At 38.7% G+C, this 16902-nt stretch overlaps 1 protein-coding gene across 2 annotated transcripts in view; it reads right to left on the bottom strand.

Annotated features, from left to right (window-relative positions):
• Positions 1-16902, bottom strand: part of parga (poly (ADP-ribose) glycohydrolase a) — a 28219-nt gene that overhangs the window by 10464 nt on the left and 853 nt on the right. Inside the window, exons 2-12 of one of the 2 annotated variants that reach the window (XM_082556506.1) lie at positions 16353-16415; positions 15542-16210; positions 15280-15412; positions 12878-13000; positions 12673-12753; positions 12228-12302; positions 7845-7937; positions 6459-6613; positions 1010-1089; positions 854-914; positions 318-393 (exon numbers count right to left, since the gene is read on the bottom strand). In XM_082556506.1, coding sequence (XP_082412632.1) covers positions 318-393; positions 854-914; positions 1010-1089; positions 6459-6613; positions 7845-7937; positions 12228-12302; positions 12673-12753; positions 12878-13000; positions 15280-15412; positions 15542-16210; positions 16353-16369 — 1563 coding nt within the window. In that variant the 5' untranslated portion in view covers positions 16370-16415. Of the gene's footprint in view, positions 1-317; positions 394-853; positions 915-1009; positions 1090-6458; positions 6614-7844; positions 7938-12227; positions 12303-12672; positions 12754-12877; positions 13001-15279; positions 15413-15541; positions 16214-16352; positions 16416-16902 lie in introns of both variants that reach the window. The other variant, XM_082556505.1, reaches the window with a different exon arrangement.

Genomic DNA, 16902 nt, shown 5'->3' with positions numbered 1-16902 from the left:
ACTGCAGACAGAGATTCAATAACTTGCATTGATATGCACAAAAATCATACAACTGGTTTAAAGCTGAAGGTCATATTTTTACTTTTTAAGCAAGAAAAATAGACTGATTGACAGAATCATACTCATTAGGTGTAACCACAGTAAAAAACTGCAGAATACTATTTGTATTTAAAATTAAAATTCTCACATTAAAAGAGAAAAGATGCTGTTAAGAAGTGCTTTGGATATTTTTAACAAGACATGGATGACATGAAAGTATTTAATTACTGAAGTCAGAGGTAAAACTGTGTGCTTAGTGTGTGGTAAAACATTCCTACCTGGAGCATTCCATATCCATGTTCCTCAATTGTCCCTTCACAAGTGATATGCAGGCGTGTCAGCTGAGTCTGAGAGCTGGACAAAAAAAAGGGGAGAAAAAAAACCCAACGATTACAAACACTTCAACATTCATGTGGACTTCTCATCCACATTGGGGCCCTTTACTCTTTCAAATCCACCCTTTAAAAACACTGTCCTACTACTACTTTCATTGTAGGAATTTATATAATGGCAATTATCTGTGCACATGAGCACCAAAGAAGCTATGAGGAGTTGATGGTCACTATCCCACTCAGACAAAATCAACACACTTCAGAGTTATTCAGGAAAGATTTAGTGAAACTTTGATAGAATTTCAGGGTTTTACTTCCTGTTAAAATAACAATTACTCCCCTACAACAATTATATGCCTTCACAGAATGCAGAATATACTATTTGTTTTGGACAGAGTATGCCATGAATAGCAAAATAATTTATTTTAAATGCACTTCATTAGTTTATTATGTTCATAAGGAACCAGAGAAGTAATTATTACCTTTCCCAGTCTGGTGGATTGTTTAGTGTTTGTCTTGTAAATGTAACAAGACCCTTGGGTGCTTAAAAATAAAGCAGACAAAAGGTTATTCAACTGAAAGACACAGGGAAGCGCAACAACTTCTACAACATTATGTTAGTTATTTTCATTGCTTACTAGTCTGTGTAACTCTCCTGAAGTAACACAGCAGAGTTTTCAATTTCTCAATTTTTCTTGGTGAAGGACCTTCAAACAACCTGAAACCAAAAGAAAATGCATGTCTGAGTTAAAAAACACTTAATTTAAAACACTACATGAAAAGGTTTATACAACTTCTGAAAAAAAGAGTAAAATGTACAGTATCTCCCCTTCAAAGTAGTGTCTGTATGCCGTTCAGGCATATAAACAGTCAAACAAATTGAATGGTGACACTTGGCATTGTGCTATCCAGCCAACTATCCAGTAGACCAACGGGAGGGGATGTAGAAGTGCAAGTCATCACAGCAACACTTCCACAGCAATGCTGAAAGCATAACCTTTCCAGAATATCTACGATGGAACATGAAGCCAAATCTAATTCAGGTCTAATTTTAGATTTTTATGGGGCAAGTTCCAAAACTTTATAATAGCACCTGTATTTTTGACATTAAATAATGTGTTACATTTTAGAAGATGAGAGGCATTAATGTTTCACTCATTTATTATCTAAAGCTCACTGCACAACAGGAACATGAGTGAAGTCACGCTTTCAAACTGGCATGATGTCTCTCCCATCTACCCTCATCCTTCATACAACGGCACTGCCTGAGGCCCCGTTTCAGTTTTTCAGTTACTATTAAACTAGGGTGGAGGGATGGAGAGAGCATTGGATGGAAAGCTTAAATCACCCCCATTCTAGTACACTCCCTCCATTAAAAGCGACCTAAGCTGATGACTAACCATAGTTCAGCATCTCTCCCTCCCACCACTTTCTGCTCAGACCGGTAAAGAAATAAAAACAGAGGGAACAAATTAAATGAAAAGGTAATTTGCTAAAAGCCTTACTGTGAGTAAAGAAAAAAAAAGCTATTTATTTAAGATAATTTTTTCATGTCAGTTTTGGTTTTCTCTACACTATTTTCTTACACAGCACCTTACTCATCCTCTGTGAACCCCTTCACCCCATCAGTTCCTTTAGTCAGTGTTAATTTGGCATAATGTATCCTGGAGGACAACATTACTATGAGAAAGTGTAAGTGAAACAAGTAAATTACAGTGGGATTTACAGTATAGCCACAAATTATACCGCACTTGAGAAAGAAGGACTACTAATTATGAAGGATTTTGTTACAAAATATACTGCAGCAATTTTCATTTAAGGACAGTAATTAGTTGGTTCTTGTCGTCTATAACCGTACCTACTGCATAAAGTGCATATGGAGACAATATTTCTGACAGTTTTGCCATAACCTGTTCAGCTATTTTCTTGCAAACAAGGTAGACCATCTCACAATGACTTAAAAACAAAAACAGGTATTTATTTCTTACTAATGAGCCTTCATTGTTGACCAAACTTTTATTGGAATTCCCTATGTCATTTTCTTCTCAAACCCAGGAAAAGAAAAGCCATAAAATGACAAGTCTTCTGCTTTCTATCCTCTTCCTTGAATCTATCCATCACTTAACAGAGGACAAATCTCGACAGTTCTGCCAAAACAGCAATCAGCAGATTGCTTGCTGCTCTGTTTGCCCAAGACAGAGCGTTAGTGTAACCGATAAGCTAAGTGACGGACACTCCCTCAATTACTGCGAGAAGGGGAGGGCGTGTAACGATCCAGGACCCATTTTAGACTGCAGCGGTTGTCTCGTCTCGTTTCCTCAGAAACACAAAGACTTTTTTCCTCCTCTCTTGGCCTTTCCTGTATTTTGCTCTAGGCAGAAATACTGACAGTGAAGGCAGACCCAAGTGGTCTGAAACAGCCAACGCTGCAACTAAAATCAATACTTACATCATTACAGACACAGATATCGTGCCCTCAAACAGATGACACACAGATGACACTGAAAGTGCAATTATGGTTTAGATAAAATAAGGCAGCTGAAGGTTATATGGACCAAATCAAAGATAATTAGTAGGATGACAGGATTTGTAAAATAATTCTATCGAACCTTAAAGACAGAGCAGATGCATAATACTCTGAACTAGAGGAGGGAGTTATTTGCTGTATAATACTATAACAACAAGAAATATTTAGGAATTCATGCAGATAGCAGGAGACTATGTAAAGCTACAGAGTGGGATCACCAAGTGCTGGGGCGCAAAGTGGTTCCCAACACTCTGCTGACTCAGTAACTACAGTGCAAACCTCCGCTGGCACTGACATTAGTACAAAAACTGTGCAGCAGAAGCTTCATGGCATAAGTTTCCACTGTCAAGCAGCTCCTGTAGATGTGATGTGTAGGTGACCAGTACTTTGTCTATATAGTCTAAGATGCATAAATCAAGTTATATTGATATGAATGAGATGTTATTGCCTGAATTCAAATCATATTGTGCTTTTATAAGATGATAAAGGGAATAAATATATAGACAGTATAAAAGGTGGATTCAGCCCATGGTTGCTGAAGTCCTGTTTTGAAGATCTCTGGCTCTCTTCCACATTTTCTCTTCATTCACCCTCAACTGGTCGAACCAGATGGCTGTTTTTCTCCCCCCACTGTCGCCAAGTGCTTGCTCATAGGGAATGGTCTGACTGTTTGCAGTTTTCCCTGTATTATTATGGGGGTTTACCTGGCAATATAAAGCACCTTCAGGTGACTGTTGTGGTAATTTAGCCTTATATAAAAAAAAACCAAATGGAATTCGACTGAAAGATGAAATTGAGTGTTTCTGCTATTGCCTTGCATCTGACTGTGAAAACGCACACTCATTGGATAATGACTTGTGATTAACAGTCTATTAGCCAGTAAACATGTGTTTTCATAGCACAGATAAGCCTCCAGTTTTAAAACATAATATAATGAAGATTTACAAATTCAAATGAATTTTTATTCAATATGATCAAAAAATGAGTGACTGAGGCCATAAACTCAGATCAACAGTGTTTACAAAGGTCAGATCAGAAAGCCGCTCTTTCGTAGAATTCTACAGGACCAGAAGTCTTTTTTTGTCAACTACAGCTATCGCCATCTGGTGGCTTTCAGATAGAATGGAGGCTTTAAGGCACTTCTACATTGTTTCACAGTCTACACATAAATGTTACCAATGGGTCATTTTAACCTGTTAGCAGCTAGTTGCTAGGCAATGTCATGGCATCATGGTATCAGATACAGATAAGAACCATCAGGGGTCAAAGATGTACCTGTGTGCCCATTTTGATTGTTCAACTCCTGAACATGAAAGAGTTGTTTGTGGGCAGATTTTGTGTGTTATGCTAAGATTATTCCATTTTAATAATATCCATTTTCCACCTTTGAATTTCTTTTTCTCCACAGCAAGTTCATTTATTTTCCAATTTATTTTGACAAACACCACCATGACGAGCGATGAACTAGTCACTCTGGTGAGTCAAACTGGAGCGGGAATCCATTAAACGCCTAAAATGAATACAAATGTTGATATTTGGCAGCAGTATATCAATAAAGCAAGAGGCAGCGTATACAATAAACTGAAAAATTTATTTGTTCCATCTGAAAATGACCAGCAATTAGAGCCCATGTAGATAGCAGAGAATGTCAAAATTCATAGCACTAAATGTTCATGTTCTGCAAAGAATATGGGAACTCATTATAAGGTATTACCGAACCAACGCCTTCAGTGTGTCAGGCAACAACCCTAAGGTATTGCAAATGTCACTAATGAGGAGAAGGGCCTCATGGAAATAGGGGAAAATTGAGTTGAGGTATTGTCTGGACAGTGTTCAGGATATACAGAGGCACTTACTGTCCAAACATGAAGTTGCAAAGCATGTAATAAAATCTAATTATAACTCTGTTACCAGCCATTCTCACCTATAAACAATATGTCAACTTTCTAGCCACTATCAAATGGGGGAAAAATACTTGGAAAAAATGCCTATCCGATTCAATTAGCTACCTGTTCATAGTCATCATGTCATAACTTTTCACACTCAGACAAGTTTTGCTTTTTGTAATAGTTTCTTATGTTCTGTTATACACAAAACTTTGCTTTGTGTCATAATTCATATGTCATCCACAGTTCTTGTCCTGTTTCACATAAATTCTTCTTTCTTGTTACCAATACTCAAAACAAAACATTGGGCAGGAAAACACAACAGTAAAAATCATTTTCAATTCAGATAAACTTCTAAATACACTTCCGGAAAAACAACAGCCACTATAAACAGAAGACGTGACTTAGATAAATGTAACCACATCTGTAATAGGATAAACCAGATCAATGGCGTAGTAGCTCATCCAGGTAGAGATCCATCACAATTCACAGGTTACTGCTCATAAAATGAGAAACAAAATTTGGTTGAAAGCCTATTAGGCGATCATTGAGTGCAATAGGAAGGAATAGAGAATCATGTGAATTATGGATGAGGGATGCTTCACTGTGACATAAAATCATCGGTCATTAAGCCGAATTCGTTTTAAAAAATAGTTTTTATTCTTTTAAGGTGGAAAATTACGTTCTCTCCATTTAGGTAGATCTTAAAAAGAAAGTAAGTAAGAAAGTAAGATATTTAGACTGGCAGTTTACTTTAACCTGCTATATCTTTACAATGTCAGCTGTCACCTACACTTCACACCTGTTATGTTTGGAGCAAAAGCACAACAGCACATCATTGTTATACGTTTAGGCTATAAAGTTGCATGACTTCCTTTTTTTTTTAGAACAAATAAAGTGACACTTCAAGTTATGAGAAGCCAGTGACACACAGACAAGCAGACAAGTGTTCACTTTAAAACAGTCTATTATAACAATTTGTTTCCATTAGCTAACCCATGCTTTCTTAACACACCACTGGTTTTGAGTAGGTTGTAAGAAAGAACTCCAATTTAACACTCCTACTGGGATCTCCCTCCCACGCATGGGGTATAACATGGAGAAAGATCCTCAGCCCACAGCCCCATCCTCAAATCGATAACATGATATTTGCAGTTACACCACAAACTGCAATATAACAACTAAAAACAAATGACAAACCGTGGCTCCATTCATACAGAAATCAGTTCATTGTTTTTCCAACCACTGCAGCCAAGGTAAATTTCGACACTGAATGTGCAAGAAACAATATGAACAGAAAGTAAGTAAAAACAAAACAATTCATCTATTAAGGGTTTTCAAGGCAGTAGTGCCCCCTGATGGATGTTAGTTTAATTTGAATGGTAGGATCATTAAAAACAGAGTCGCTCAAAACAATCACACTGAGGCAGATAGCTGAAATTTATAAGAAAAAACCTATTACTGATATGTATTATAGATACTGAGGGACGGATTTGATCCTCAGTTATAGGGTAGAACAGCAACAGGGTTCAATCACCTTAGACGTCCTCTGTCCTGCTCTAAATAAAGGCTTACAAAGCAACATTGTGGGCACTAAAGGGGAAAACCTTTTTTTGTATAAAATACTAATAACAGCAGGCTGCTGGTGATTTCTTTTGTTTTGTGTGCTTTCACCTGTAGAAGTTGATCTCAGGATAATTGCCATACTCGGACTTGCGGGAGTTGCGTCGAGGGAATGTGCAGAAGAAGGCGTTGGCCAAAAGACAGGCTATTTGCTCCTGAGAAAGGGTCAGAGACTGATTCATCCTTGACTTAAGTAAAGGAATTGGCTGTAAATAGAGAAAAAAACAGAAAAATCAAAAAATCCAATCAGTGATTTGATGATACAATGCCAATGCTACAGTGACAAAGCAAAAAGTAAGAGAAGGGATTACAGTAACAAAGACAGATGCAGAAAAAAACAGACAAAGTAATATGGGTTTAGTGGTGTAGGCTAAAGAGCTAATGAGGATAGATAATTAGTTTAGCAATCTAGCAAACACTGAGAGTTCCATTAGCTAAATGGGTGGTAGCAATTAAGGTCCCAGTTCTCTTGCTCTCCCCCAGGTTTGTTCAGTCAGGCACACAGGGCCCATCCATCTTCACTGATTAAGGCTAAAGAGCCTCCCAAGGCTGCCCAGTTAGCAGATCAATACCAGCTCTAATAACGCACATATAAATATTAGGCTTGACGCTTAATACTGCCAAACACAGCTGAGAGAGTCAGAAAGCTTCATTATTCAATATCTGCAAATAATGCCCTTTAAAATGGAATTTGTAACAGAAACTCCATCCTCTAGTTAAAGTGGATAATACTTAAACCTCTGCCCCTGGCTCTCAACGTAAACAGGAACTAGAGGGATTCCCCTATCCCGCAGTGGGAGCTGAATTCTCTTTATTAAATTATACTGAAGACTGAAATAGATAACGTGATTACAAAAATACCAATCCTGTAATTCTCAGATAGCTAAAATTGATGACAGAAGAGGGAAACAAGGACAAATGGACATGACATTTAAAAGAACTCTGACATGGATCTCCATGTAATGTGAACTGCAAAAAGGCCTTCTGGGGTTCAAAGCGGCCGATTTCAAACCCACACTACCAATGTGTCTTGCTTGGAACAGGAATACTTGTGGAAATCTAAAGCGATAGACTGCATTTTAAAATTCAGAAGTCCCAACTTAGTGCACCGAATTCACAAAAAGTAAGTGGAGTTTCCTAAGTGCAAAAGCATAGCACATGAAATGGATGGCAGAACATGGACCTCTCCTCTCCCAGTCCTCTTTTCTAATGAAGCAGTTCCTGATATGGACCAAAGAGTTGGATTCATTAGCTGCGAGTTGTAACTCATAAGTTGATGCACCATCTAACCCGTCCTGCTAACTTACCACACTTTTATTCGTCTTCCTGCATACCTTAAACACTGCTACTTTCATTAGTAATGCCTGACCTTTACACATTTCCAAAGCCCTTAAAATAAATAATTTGGTATAAATACAGACAACAATCAAAACCTACCATTGTGCACAGCCGAGGAGCTTTAAGTGCAAGATCAACCATAGCAGGTAGTACGGTATCAAACAGTTGCTGTACCTCACAATGTTCAAGACACTGAAAAGACAAAAAAAAAATACATGTAAGCTTAAGTATTGTTAAATGAGATATGTGTCGAGCTGACTGCCTACTTAGGCAGTCAGTTACTCGGAGCCAGCAGTCAGAGTGACTGATTATATGTAAGTTGACATATTGTTTTGTCACACCACAGATTTCTCTTAACAAATGGAGAAAAAAAACCTAACTTTTTGTTATTTATTTAAGAATCAAACCAGTGCTTGTTTTTGTGCTTTACATTTTCTGCTCATTGACTTGAGCATGATTTTGACTTGTTTTTGTCCAAACAAAAAACAAAATCTGTCTTTTTTATGTATAAGTACAAGCTAAGAAGCTACGTCTTCATTTGTTGCACTTTCAACAAATATACTGGAACAACTCATTCATGTAATAAATATGAGTTTTAACATCAATCCATCCATTTTCTTCCCCTTATCTAGTTCAGTGTCCAAGGGGCTGGAGCTTATCACAACTGCCCAAGTGTGAGACACAGGATACATCGTAGCCCGGTCGCCAGTCTGTCACAGAGCTAACAAGGACAGACAACCATACACATGCGAATTCATGCATAGGGCTAATTAAGGCTCAAATTAACCTAAACCCACATATGTCACACATTGTTGATGTGTGTTAAATTTTATAAATAAAATAAAATAAATTTTCCACGCATTGCTTTCCTCATTGAATATTAACAAAAGAAATGATGCACGGGTTTCATGCAATTAAAAAAGAGCCATAAATTATTCCTTGTTTTGTGCATTTGTTGTTCATTTTCCCTCAATTTTAAACGTGCCATTTTTTAAGGTTTAGTATTGTTTTCTTAAGCCCAGGACCCAGGATGTAACTGAAAATCTGAGGATGAGCCAACTGTTTGATTAACTTGACATGGTCTAAAAACAGCTTTACAGCAAGTCAGAGGTCATAAACGTACAACAGTAAGCAATATCTACGCAATTTTCTCTCATATCCAACAATAAAAACTCAAGTTTCAGTTTATTGTTGTTATAGAATGAACTCCCACTACTCAGATATCAATAATACTTAAACTTCAACAGTGAAAAAAAACCACAGAAACAGAAATGCTGCAGAGGCGTTCACTACACAGAACCCTTTTCCAAAGAAACTACCATCAATCTAGGAATGAGCTCGCCACAGCTGAGGCATCCATACTTCAGCTTGAAGCTTACCTCAGCATCCATCTGCAATTCCCCCTAAAATAAACACCCAGTTATTCCATCATACGCCCCAGATTTACAACGCAATCATTTATGAGTGTATTGGCTTCGAATGTCACTGTCATCAATCACATGCCTTATTCTATCAAGGTAAGCAGGGGAGCTTGTGCTGATTAAATGGATCTTCTGGGAGCAAATGCAAATGACCAATTGTGGAGAGAGTGGCAGGGTGGCTTGATTTTCCACAGGAAGTCTTTGGTGGTTGATTTGGCCAGGGGCATTTATATGGCTGCAGAGCAGGTCTGACTAAATGCTGTCAGGAGTAATGAGCTGGCAGACATCATAAAGCGCTCCTGTGGGACTAATAGATGGTAGCTGGTGATGCGGCAGGATGAGGGCAGAAAGACAACCCCCCCCCCCCCCCTTCCCCCTTTTCCACAGCTAGAGCAGCTCACCACAAGGTTAGGGTGGACACACAAACTATACATTTCACATCCATAAATATGACAGACCAAGTTTCATCAGGGCAGTCAGGATTTAGTGCTTCATAGCATAGTGATCGATTAGACATTGATCTTCCATACATTCTAGTCTTTACAAGTCATTTTAATTTTCTGGCAGCTCAACCTTCACAACTCTTGATTTGACTATTTAATTTACAGTTCTTCTAAGGGTGTTTCCCCAATACATTTAGTGTCAAACCCTACATTTCAAGACATTGTTAACAGTGAGAGAGACGGAAGCAAACAAGCAAGCAACAGCGCACAAAAATGAGAGGAACAGCCTTGTTGTCTTGCTGCTATATATATGTTTGTGTACTGAAACATCAGCTGTACTGTACTCCCGGACTGGGTTTGTGCTTAGCCCTCAGACATTCGTCAGAAAATGACACAGTGACAGTTTCATTCGGCAGAGGAGAAACACTAAGACAATTTACAGACAAGCCCTAATTTGGAAACCTCTTTTTTTTTTTTTTTTTTTTTTACCTAATGGCTATTACATGCTGAGCGGACTGTCAGTCACAGGCCCAGGGGCCACGTATCCCTTCACTATTTTACCTCAGTGATACAAGATGTTGCACCACATTTAATTAGGTTGTATTGGCTTAGAAGTTCAGTGGTTAGCATTCGTAATGACCACAAAAAACAAATATGACACTGAAAACTGTTATATCAATCAGCTGGTTTGGCCACTGTTATAGAATGGCTGACCGTTTGTTTCTTCACGACATTAGAGTGTGCATAACAAATAAATCGCTTTGCATGAAACAGGTCTGCCGTAGAAAGACAGCTGTTAATCATTTCTGCTTAAGTGTTGTCATGAAGGTCTGAATGCTTGATACCAGTCACAGCCAGCAGGTGTGCTGTGCCTACGTCTTTCTATTCAAGAATATTTAGTGGGTGGATTCATCACTTGGCTAACTGTTGCTTATGTCAGCGGTCCCCAACAACCAGGCCACGTACCCGAGTCGTTTGGTATCGGGCTGGAACCAGTCCGTGAGTCATTTGGTACGAGAGTTGAGGCTCGGGTGTGAAATTTATGGTTTTCAGGGTTTTTATTATTCTTTAAACGTTTTTATCGTTAACTCAGTTTCCCTGGGTCTTTTCCCGTGTCTTATGAATAAATCCTCCTTGTTTTGGGTACCAGCACTGGTTTTATTTTGTTGTATTTATCCACGACACCTTAAAGGCCGGTCTGTGAAAATATTGTCAGAGATAAACCGGTCCGTGGCGCAAAAAGGGTTGGGGACCTCTGGCTTATGTAATCAAATTCTGGTTTCTACTGTGTCATTTAAACACTGGTTTGTCCTTCTCTAGTGAGCGCCGCTTGCCTTTATAAAATGTCTTTGGAACATAAAAATGACAAAAGTGGGGGAATTGCTGTGGTCACGACAGCGAGCAGGCAGTTGGAGTTGCTGATGAAATTGCTTCCGGGAAGACCAACTTACTGCCTGGCCTTACTTAGCATCCTTACAGACTTAATGGGGGCTTTTAATTAAATTGGATTAAGCTATAAAAAGGCTTAGACAGCTATTGATCTGCCAAGCTTTCTGACTTACTAAGAAAATATCTCAGAGAGAAGGAAAAAAACAATTCTGAATGGGCTAAATTTAGCTGAGTAATCCACGATGAGAGGGAACAAGCATTAGGTTTAAATAACAATTTGGCTGGACTGTGCCAGATATCACAAGCACTCACTTAATTCTGAACACTGCATTGTTATAACGATTCTGTTCCTAATTGATATACCCAGGAAGAATTTAGGAATAAAACAAATGCTTCTAAATGCTAAAAGTAGCTATAAAATTAGGCTTCAAATTGAATTTGCTTTGCCATCTATCTTTAGGCTCTTTTGGGTGCTGGTGTAGTTAAAATATAAAGTTTCAGCCTGTGCAGTAGACATAATAAGTAATAAAGATCATACTTTATCTACAATCTCTAAGGAGAGAAACTCTGTAAAAGGGCTGACACTTTAAAAAGTTATCTTGTAAAATTGAATGACAAGAAATCATTGTCCCATATCTAAAAATGTTATCCTCATAACACGAGTGCAATTATAGCCCCTAACTGTCTGGAAAGAGGATAAGAAGTGTTTAAAAGGATAAAGAGGAAGACAATAAAAAAGAAGACATTCCCCTGGTTCACCTGAAACAGCTGGTGCTGCTATGCTCTGTGCTCATCTGTCCTAAATGTGCTCCCGGGAGACTCACAGGTACCGTGAGGGGATGACACACACTAATGGGCTTACAGTCAAACAAAGACAAGCAGATTCCCTTTGCGATAACAACTTTACTTTACTATCAGCTTTAGATTCATTCTTCATTAGACTAACATTTAACCAGATAATCATGGTGACTTAAATTTTGCTGGGACTTACAAGTCAACAAGGCTCAATCAGATTCAAATAAATCTTTATGAGTTTTTTTTCATGGTAAAGATCTTATAAAAGGATTCTTATTTCTGCTATATTCAGCAAACATGTCTGTACAGGACAAGTTGTTGGAATTAAAACATTTTCAGTAGTCCATTAGGAAGTTGTGCTAATATTATGCCTTTTCTTTTGTACAAGACAGGCCCATAAACATCAGGTAACAGTCGTATACTGAACATCGTACCTCTGTACAAAGAAGGTTCAGGGCAGTGAAGTCCCATTTCTTTGCATGGGCTGTGTTATACCTAAGGATTGCATCCTGAAGAGAAGAATGAGAAGTTAGAAGTCAGACTGAAAATGTAACATTTGCGCACAAAAGTACAAATCTGGTTTTATAAATGGTGTAAAATACAACTGATGCAAACTCTGCCACCATGTGGTTGCTTATGGAATACGATTTGTATCTTTGCCATTGCTTTCACAATATAATTGGAAACAAATATGCTCAGAAATTCTTCAATATTATGTAAAACACTTAAAAGCCTACTGTGGTCATTTGTTTGGCAACTCTGGCAACACAAATTTTTTCTGCTTTTTGAAACAGTTTACAGGAGTGTAAGTGTTTCAGGGTTTCAACTGCTTGGTTTCCATATTTTAGGTTTGACTAACCAGTGTCTCTGATCTCTTACCCTCACATCCAGACAACTTTTGAACCCCCTCTGCAAAGCAGTGCGGATCAGGTCCCATCGACTTTGGACGCCATTTCCATCCTACACAACATAAAAAATAAATAAATAAATACAAACTTTTCTTACATCAATGTTCTTGCAGTAACTAACTTTATTGTACTGAAATGGCATGTCTGGATGGAGGGATGCTATACAACTATTATACCTCGGTCTCCATAGGAAACAGATTCTTCTCAGAGCAGGGCATCTTCACTGACAAATCATCCCATGCATCCTTGAACTTGGTAGGGTATGGGACAGGGACTTCTCCCTCCCTGAGGAGATCTGTCTGTAACAGGGAAATAAAAATGCAAGAGGAAAACATGTTCTTTACAGGTTACTGTTGTTTTTAGAGAAATTATGATGAAATTAACCGTTTTCCCTTTGCTCATTAAAAGAATGCCTTTTGGTTTATTTTAAAAGCCCCTGAAAGTTAGAGCACGGCTTGGTAGATAGTGTAAAAAATTAAAGAATAAACTAAAATTTCTATAAAAGCTTATCTTGTATAAGGCATTTTAATTGCCTCACACTAAAGGTAAACGCATAGAAAATAATAATACAAGCATTACATATTTTCAAGTCATACATTTCTTTGATGCGTAATGAACTAAAAGACAACCAGTTTTCAGTGTACACATTAGATCTAATTAAAAAATTAATTACAAATACATTTTCATTCTTGGAATTTAGTGATTGGCAGCATCTAGTTTTTGTGGCAGTGTTTGGTGATGGTAAGAGCAAGTTGTAGCAGTAAAGCAGCACTGACTATGTCCCTGTGGGACGAGCAGTGGAGGATAGTCTGATAGGACTGCTACTGACAAGTGCCCCTCAGGGGATCATGGAGGACGGCTTCACTCGGCCCAGCACTGTCTCTCTCATTCTCATTCACCCTGTCTGCATCTCAAGAGCCATTCTTCACATCATCTTTGCCAATCCTCCCAGTCTTCTTTTCTCTTATATAAACACATTTCATCAAGCGATGATACACACTCACCAGACACTTTATTAGGTACACCTTGCTAGTACTGAGTTGGACCTCCTTTTGCCTTCTGAGTTGCTTTAATTACTGTAGCATTGATTCAACAAGGTGCTGGAAATATTCCTCAAACATTGTGGTCCATGTTGATATAATAGCATCACACAGTTGCTGCGGATTTGTCGGCTGTACAGCCACGATCCAAATCTCCTGTTCCACCACGTCCCAAAGGTGCTCTGTTGAACTGAGATCTGGTGACTGTGGAGGTCATTTGAGTACAATGAACTCATTGTGATGTTCAAGAAATCAGTTTGAGATTATCTGAGCTTTATGACACATTGATGCATGATGCATTATCCTGCTGGAAACAGAAAGATGATAGCCTGTGCACTGGGATCATTCAGAGATAGATAAACTCAGTCAGCAACAACACTCAGGTAGGCTGTCATGTTGAAACAATCCTCAGTTGGTACCAAAGTGTGCCTAGAAAATATCCCATAGACTATTACAACCACCACCAGCCTGGACAGTTAATGCAAGGAAGGATGGAGCCAGGTTTTTATGCAGTTTAATTCAACTTCTGAATCTACCATCAGAATGTCACAGTACAAATCAACACTCGTCAGACCAGGCAAAGTCTTTCCAATCTTCTATTGGATCATTTTAGTGAGCCCATGTTAACTGTAGCCTCAGTTTCTTGTTCTTAGCTGACAGGAGTTGCACTTAGTGTGGTCTGTTGCTGCCGTAACCCGTCTGCTTCATGGTTCAACATGTTGTGCATTCAGAGCTGCTCTTCTGCATACTTTGCCTGTAACAACCGGTTATGTGAGTTACTGTTGGCTTCCTATGAGACTGAAGATCTCTGGGCATTTAACTCTGACATGCCCTTATTAGCCAGAGAACCGCCATTCACTGAATATTTTCTCTTTTTCACATTATTCTCTGTAAAACCCAGAGATGCCTGTGTAGGAAAATCCCAATAGATAAGCATAAGTATTAAAAGACTGAAAGAGTGAGACAGTAACAAAGGAAGACATTCCCCTGGTTCACCTGAAACAGCTGGTGCTGCTATGCTCTGTGCACATCTGTCCTAAACCTGCTCTCGAGAGACTCCCAGGTATCGGTGAGGGGATGACACACACTAATAGGCTTACAGCCAAACAAAGAAATGCAGATTCCTTTTGCAATAACAACCTTAGTTTACTATCAGCTTCTGCATCATCCTTTATTAGAATAACATTTGAACAGATAATTATGGTGAGTTAAACAAAATCTGCCTCATAGGTTAACAAGGCTCGGTAGTCAGCAATGTGATTTAAATAAATTGCTTTATTTCTTTAGGAGTCTTTTTTTTCCAAAGTAATACTTTTGAATTACAAATATTCAAGCATGTTGGATGGAAAACATTTTTTTTAATTCCCCATAGCCTGAAATACACAGAGCAGCCATCAACATTCATGACACGTTCAAATTCACTTAAATAACCTTTCTTCCCATTCTGATGCTTAGTTTGAACTTCAGCAGGTCATCATGAACATATCTGTATTAGCAAATACAAAGATCCACAAAAGAAGAAGTGGCTGTTGACTCACCCTGACTGTGACAGTGTGATGAGGTGCTGATTTCAGGTGGGACAGAGGAGGGGCACACTGGGGTAGTCTGTTCAGCTCATCTATGGGCGTCCCCTGCCATTTTGTCTCAATGTTATGTGATGGCCATGAAACACTATACAGAAAAAAGGCAGAACAGGTAAGCAGACAGCAGATTAACTAAAGGACATTATGAATATAATGGCATTAGGGCACAAAAAAAAAAAAAAAAAAAAAAAGTTGTAGTGAAAATCTTTCCAAGGACCTTTGCAAAATTGCATCTGGCTGGCTTTCAATTAAGTCCTGGCTCATATTAGATGACCCACTGTGGTCTGCTATTTCAGCATCCTCGGATCCGATTGCAGGAAGATGTTCTCTTTCTTTGGTTGAACTTCCTGGATCAGAGTCTTTGATAGTCTGCTGAGATTCCATTACCTGAGCCTTTGCAAAGGCAGAGCGCTCTGCACAAAAACCTCCATCACAATCCTGGTCTGCAGAGTTGTTGAACATGGTTTTACAGACTGGACTATCAGGACTGAGCATCTCCACATCAATGGGGGTACACACTGGGTTTTTGGAACTAAAACTAAGACAGGGATGGAGTTTTGTATTGGTAGTGTGTGCAGCAACACAGGTTGTCTTAGAGGGGTGAGGACCTGGTGAACTGGGCCTCTTAGATTTCTGCCCATTAGAACACTGTGTTGGAGCTGTGTTACTTTTGCTGCACGTGAGCACAGCTTCATCCGTGTCACCTGCAGACCTACAGTCCATCAAATTCTGGGAAGACACATCATCATGCGTGTTCTCTGTTTGTGCACTGTATCCTGTAGCGTCAGACGTTTGTGGTTCAAAACAGAGTTCATCACTTTCATCTGTGAGGTTAGTTTTTGGAGCATCATTCTTTACATCTTCTTGATTAACCTCAGCATTTAAACTGCTGCAAAAAAGAAAGAAAATAAAACATAAAATATACTTTTATCATAATCACACATTTTCCATCAATATCTTCTTTAATTAGCAGTACATTGGAAATTAATCATGCAAGACCAAGCAAACTGTTAACTTGGATACTTTACCTCGTTTGAGAATCCATAACTTCATCCACGTTTAACACGTCATACAAGACTAATCAGAACCAGCTGTATTAGAGAGAAAGAAAGTAAATATGCTGGCACAGTAAGAAAAGGCAGTTTATATACACTCATCATTGGCATGTCAGGGTAATTTGAGGCTTTTAATGGTTTCTTTGAAGTTTTCCAGGGTGGCATGATTGTGCAGCAAGATAATTACTTCAAACAACTGTACATAAGTACAAGTTATGCGGCTGTGTGTTTTCCAGCGTCTGGAAATATACCCAAAGTTTTAGAGAGGAATTGGTAAGGATGTTGTTCAGTGATAACCCTGGAACTACAAAGGCTAAGCCTCCCGTGAAGTGTCGACTACTCGAACGCCAGCATCAACGTCCACATTGACAACGTCCACATTGACAACGTCCACATTGACAACGTCCACATTGACAACGTCCACATTGACAACGTCCACATTGACAACGTCATGGACTGGAGGAGTATCTCCATATACTTCAACTTCATCTCAAATCAATAGCTAACCAAAAAATAATAAGGG

This window comes from Aulonocara stuartgranti (genome assembly GCF_965226115.1).
Source record: "Aulonocara stuartgranti genome assembly, chromosome: 13".
Taxonomy (NCBI): Eukaryota; Metazoa; Chordata; class Actinopteri; order Cichliformes; family Cichlidae; genus Aulonocara; species Aulonocara stuartgranti.
The sequence above is the reverse complement of the archived record's forward strand: the minus strand, read 5'-3'. Positions and strand labels throughout refer to the sequence as shown.